Source organism: Salvelinus alpinus, chromosome 15 (genome assembly GCF_045679555.1).
Source record: "Salvelinus alpinus chromosome 15, SLU_Salpinus.1, whole genome shotgun sequence".
Lineage (NCBI taxonomy): Eukaryota > Metazoa > Chordata > Actinopteri > Salmoniformes > Salmonidae > Salvelinus > Salvelinus alpinus.
In genome coordinates this window covers 30,969,250-30,975,607 of record NC_092100.1, presented here as the reverse complement: position 1 = coordinate 30,975,607, position 6,358 = coordinate 30,969,250, and the positions used below count along the sequence as shown (strand labels likewise).

General features: G+C 42.4%; 1 protein-coding gene across 4 annotated transcripts in view; it reads right to left on the bottom strand.

The window, feature by feature from the left end:
* Positions 1 to 2,885: 2,885 nt before the first annotated feature.
* The window catches only part of mctp2a (multiple C2 domains, transmembrane 2a), a 48,642-nt gene continuing 45,169 nt past the window's right edge, over positions 2,886 to 6,358 (bottom strand). For all 4 annotated transcript variants that reach the window (XM_071343306.1, XM_071343307.1, XM_071343309.1 and 1 more), the window contains one exon: positions 2,886 to 5,864. In XM_071343306.1, the coding sequence (XP_071199407.1) occupies positions 5,805 to 5,864 (60 nt within the window). In that variant the 3' untranslated portion in view covers positions 2,886 to 5,804. The remainder of the gene's footprint in view (positions 5,865 to 6,358) is intronic.

Genomic DNA, 6,358 nt, shown 5'->3' with positions numbered 1-6,358 from the left:
AGGCACATGCTTATGGAGGCTGAACAATCTGGGACTGTAGCAACACAATCTGGCCTTCATTTGGATCTCGTTACTGAGTTGATTCCAGGAAAGCCTGCCACTTTATTGGTGTCAAGGTCCTCTTAGGATAGGCCCTGACCTCTGGCGTTTTAATTCATGGCAGCCCAGACTCAGGGCCTTAGTGCTAATCTCTTTGGCCCGTTTTTCAAATGGTACAACTAGAACAAATGACTAGAACCAAATAGATTTGACACCTTTAAGTATAACCAAGCGTAGTGCCTCTGTTACTCTGCTGCACTGTGGTAATACAGTGTCTCCATGATGGGAGGTCAGAGAACCATCATGAAATCCCTCATATAACAATGAGTAAAAAGAGGTGCGGAGTGTAGTGGAGTATTAAAATGAAGCCCTTGCTGGCATCCTCTGAAAGGCAGGGTGGTACACCTGTGAAGGACAGAAGGGATCAGTGTTCTATGTGTTTGCGCTTGCGCTTGCTAGTTAGACGCCCGCTTCGGAGCTACACATCACAGAAGCGACTGCTGAAAAAACAGGTTGTAGGGGTCCTTGCGCACAGCCTGCCTGTGGTGCTGCCTGAAGGACTACCATGGAAACAAGGAGTGTGACAGGCTCTGGGGAGGGATCTACCACAGCTGCAGGCACTTTTTTTGACAGGCTGATGAAGACATCACTGCCACGCAGTGCACAACAACAACAACAACTAGTGGAAAAAATATGATCCAGGCAATGTTAACTGGCTCAAATGTTCATTAGCGAGCTTGTAAAATATCCAGGGAGTTTCTAATGCATTCAGGGACCAGATTGCATGGTGGCTTCCTCTGATGAGATATGGGCTTTTCCCTGGAGGAAATAAATGTATAAATAATTTATTAAATATGATTACCTCTATAAAAAGGAGAGAGAAAGTATGGTCTGTGAGAATGCAATGGCAGTTCTAATCCTCTCTATTTATTCTCTTTATTTTGTTGACTTCGAATGACTCAAAATTACACAGAGTGTCCAAGCCCAAAAGCTCAGCTATTGACTTGACATCTGCGAAGCAGACAGCCTATTCACCATGACCTCTCAATGCCAATGATGTAATTTGCCTCGATAATATCTTTACTGATGAACGCTCCAACCTCTTAGTTCCCAGAAGTCCCCAGAGCCAGGCTCAATTCATCAATATTGGCCAACAATGCTCATGTCATACATTATGGTACATGAAGTGGTTTTAACGTCAAGACAAAATGTCACCTTTTATAGTAATTTGGTCCTTTCTTTCAGAAAAAATTTATCATCAGTAAGCAATTGCAGTATTTCTCTTTGGAAAGTTCTGTTTTGTATTTTCAGAAGTTCTGCATTGAATCCAAACAAGAGTCTGTAGGATGAAAGATACTGCAGAACACATCTAACTGTATGTGTGAGATACAGACGTTCTGGTGTGGCGTTTTTGGAGTGTTAAAATATGATGATTAACAGTACCCTGGGAGCGAAGCTTAATTGGTTTCACCTCTCAGGGACACCTCATTGGGTCTCCTTAGTGGTCTGTGGGAACCCCACCCCTCCTCATTCTCCATGCCAGCCCCACCCGCCCCCAGTGGAGCCCAGAATGCAGCAGGGCTTCAGCTTGTGTGTGGGATTTAGCTCGTCAGAAGCTCAGGGTCACCTCGACTCCCCCTCACTTTGAAATGGACCCCTGGTGGCAGCTCCTGGGAGAGCCCAGTGATGTCTCTATCAGGCTGTCAAAAGAGATAGCCCGGGGCTCCACCGGGTCCCCCTGAGCCAATCAAACTCTTCACAAAGCACAGATGGATGCTCTTTCACCAGCTTGCTACTGCAGAGGAGGGGGAGCGCCCGCAGCCCGACTGGGATGCTCAGCACACCAATCAGTAGGAACAAATTCCCAGTGCTGAGGTCCAGGGCTCACCGTAGCCCAAACTCTTCTTAAACTAGGGCTATTTTTAAGTGTTGCTTACTTATTTATTTATTTATTTATTTAACTGAGAAAACACACCAACTTAACAAGAAGTTATTTGAATGGCCTACTGTTTGGAGAGCCAATGATAAAAAAGGCCAATCTCTAAGAACTCTGATAACATGTTATATGATTAAAGTTCCACTGTTATATGTGCGAAAAAAGTATTCCACATGGATTTGATCCATCAAGCAATATGTTCTTAGTCTATAAATGTCATGAGAATCATTTATTTCCCATTGAAAAGAGATAGTAATTTCTCAAAGGCAATGAAAGAGCCAGTTAATGTAGGCCCATCAAGGATAAAACTGTTTGAAAATCATCACACTCAAATCTAATACATATAAGATCTAAAACAATCTTCCAAACACACCAATAATCATCTCTAAGTAACATCACATCAGTGCTTGAGGCTAATCATTGTGAATAACTTGAAGATGCCTGGAAGCAAACCGTAAAATACCCTCTGATTGAGGATTATGTCTGATGGAAAAGAAACCATATGTTACTCTTCCAAGAACTCCATCATGGAGAGAAAGACTATCATGGAGTTGTGTGTGTGCGTGTGTGTCTGTGTAGCCACCATTAGGCAGTGGAGGTGATTTTAATGGAAATGTGAAGCACTAAGTGCTGAGGATGGGGAGTACTCTCTGTGAGAGATGAGCTCTCTCTCATGTGGACCCTGTTATTGTGAGAAGGCAACAAAGCGTTGCATTAGCCACCGCACTGGACCGACGTACAGTGCTTTGATGTGAGCTCAGTAACCAAGGCACAGTGGTGGCCAATGCATGAGCTCTGATCCAATGGGTGTGTTGTGCAATCAGATGTGTTTACTGTGTATACAGGGATAGAAGTGGCCTAATCCATCCCCAGTACAGTGTAGTTAGGGACAAAATCAGTCTGCAACAACTCCAGTCTGAGATGGGATTGTTTCTATATTTTACAATTCATAACAAAATGGATTTGAGGATATACAAAGAAGAACATACCAAAACAGGAAACCTGAGAAGTTGCACAGTAGACTGGAAACTCAAAGTTACATGTATCAAACTTTCCTTTGGCTCGATTCCGAAAATGTATTCTTCATTATAAAAAATATTCTGGTCATTTATACAAATGATTGTACAGTGAATTGACATTTGAATTAAAATAATGATATACACTACCGGTCAAAGGTTTTAGTTTTTCTTTATTTTTACTATTTTCTAAATTGTAGAATAATAGTGAAGACATCAAAGCTATGAAATAACACATATGGAAACATGTAGAAAATTAAACAGTGTTACACAAATCCAAATATATTTTATATTTGAGATTCTTCAAATAGCCACCCTTTGCCTTGATGACAGCTTTGCACACTCTTGGCATTCTCTTAACCAGCTTCATGAGATAGTCACCTGAAAAGCAATTCAATTAACAGGTGTGCCTTCTTTAAAGTTAATTTGTGGAATTTATTTCCTTCTTAATGCGTTTGAGCCAATCAGTTGTGTTGTGACAAGGTAGGGGGGTATACAGAAGATACCAAGTCCATATTATGGCAAGAACAGCTCAAATAAGTAAAGAGAAATGACAGTGCATCATTATTTTAAGACATGAAGGTCAGTCAATACAGAAAATTTTAAGAATTTAGAAAGTTTGTTCAAGTGCAGTTGCAGAAAGCATCAAGCACTATGATGAAACTGACTCTCATGAGGACCGCCACAGGAATGGAAGACCCAGAATTAACTCTGCTGCAGAGGATAAGTTCATTAGAGTTACCAGCCTCAGAAATTGCAGCCCAAATAAATGCTTCACAGAGTTCAAGTAACAGACACATCTCAACATCAAATGTTCAGAGGAGACTGTGTGAATCAGGCCTTCATGGTCAAATTGCTGCAAAGAAACCACTACTAAAGGACACCAATAATAAGAAGAGACTTGCTTGGGCCAAGAAACACGAGCAATGGACATTAGACCAGTGGAAATGTGTGCTTTGGTCTGGAGTCAAAATTTGAGATTTTTGGTTCCAAACGCTGTGCCATTGTGAGACGCAGTGTGAGTGAACGGATGATCTCCGCATGTGTATTTCCCACTGTAAAGCACGGAGGAGGAGGTGTTATGTGGTGGGGGTGCTTTGCTGGTGACACCGATTTATTTAGAATTCAAGGCACATCCCATCTGGTTTGGGCTTAGTGGGACTATCATTTGTTTTTCAACAGGACAATCCCCCAACACACCACCAGGCTGTGTAGGGGCTATTTGTCCAGGAAGGAGAGTGATAGAGTGCTGCCTCAGATCACCCTGCCTCCACAATCACCCGACCTCAACCAAAATTAGATGGTTTGGGATGAGTTGGACCGCAGAGTGAAGGAAAAGCAGCCAACAAGTGCTCAGCATATGTGGGAACTCCTTCAAGACTGTTGGAAAAGCATTCCAGGTAAAGCTGGTTGAGAGAATGCCAAGAGTGTGCAAAGCTGTCATCAAGGCAAAGGATGCCTACTTTGAAGAATGTACAATATATTTTGATTTTTTTAACACTGTTTTGGTTACTACATGATTCCATATGTGTGATATTATAATTTTGATGTCTTTACTACTATTCTACAATGTAGAAAATAGTAAAAATAAAGACTGGTACTCCATTTGTTTTGTACACGGCTGCTATTATCTATGCATAGTCACTTCACCCCTACCTATATGTATAAATTACCTTGACTAACCTGTACCCCCGCACATTGACCAGGTACCGGTACCCCCTGTATATAGCCTCGATATTGTTATTTTATTGTGTTACTTTTTATTATTTTTTACTTTAGCTTATTTGGTAAATATTTTCTTAACTCTTCTTGAACTGCACTGTTGGTTAAGGGCTTGTAAGTAATTATTTCACAGTAAGGTCTACACTTGTTGTATTCGGCGCATGTGACAAATACAGTTTGATTTGATTTGATCATATGTAGCAGAAACGCTGTAAAAAAAACAAACAAGATGTGTCCTCCGAAGAGGGGGGTTAATAAAAAAAAATATATAATAATAAATAAATGTGACTACAAAGTAATAACTGGATTTAGCACAGTTACAGTATTGGATTTACCCATTTGCCCTTATATGAAATTAAAATGTAAATGAGTCAAAGCATTGCAGCAGTTCAGTTGAACGCCTTGATCTGACCGAAGGTGCATTTTGTATGCCAGAAGTACATTAATTTCCAATGGAACGCTGTGTTTGACTTGCAGCATTGCGTTGCAGAGGCAGTTGCAGTGTGTTTCGTGTGGTGCATATGTTGAATAAATCCAACGTAAACATCAAATTGTATGCATAGACTTGACAGAAATAGTAGCAAAAGGGGAATGTTTAACTTATGTTGCACACACATCCAGCACAAATATTGGATTACATAATGAAAAGAGTTTGACTGCAGAATATTTTACACAGCCTTGATGGAATGAGCCTGTCAAGTCAGATCAAGGTGTTACTACTCAAATCCATAAAAGTAAAACAGCAGTGGTTTGAGTTAAACCAAACTCTACCTCTCATTCTTTTTATAAAATGCATGAATGGATGCAAGCTGGGCTGGAGTGGGCGGACTGCGTCTCTGACTCTGTGATTGACAGCTCCATGTGCTGCCCTCCTAGCCCGGTGCAGTGCACAGCCCCTGTCAGGGGGGTGGCAGACACACAAGCGGGAGAGCGGCTGATGGCACCCCCGCAGCACGGGGCACGGGAGAGGGGGGAGCAGGGGGATAAGGGGTCGCAGGTTCTGCTGGCACCGGAGCGTTGTCATCGTAGCAGACTGGGCTGTGCCATTCTCAGAAGGAGCCTGGTCCTTTCATCCAGCACGTCCAAGGGGTTTACCTTCTCCTTCGTGGTGGGCTCTGGACACTGGGCGCTCTCAGCTCGCTGTACTGCACCTGTAAAAACAAACAGGAGTTTGGTTGGAGACAGGTAATCTGAGCTCAGTAGAGCGCACGGTAATGGCTCCCCCGAGGAAAGCTGGTGCAGGGGAAAGCGAGGCGGGCTCGCCTGTAATGAATCATTTTATAAACACAGGAGCAGAGGGGATTAATCACAGAGAGGAAGGATTTGAGAAGTCAAGGGTTCCGTACCAGTGTACGCCCCCCTCCTCTGCCACAATCGCAATATTAGAAGCTGTCATCAACTTTTGAGACAACCTGCCAGTGAGGGAGTAAACTGCATAATCACTCGTGCAAATTGTGTCCTGTCTGAGAAAACTTTATACGTAGCAAAGAATAGCCTCAGCCAGGTTTCTTGACTAAAGTAGCAACTAGCATCGATGGGATGTCGACTTTGACATGCTTCAATGGGAACTCAAAGATGACAGATTTAATACGAAAAAAGAGACCTGCCACTTTGGCATTTGAACTTAAACCCCTTTTTCCTTTCA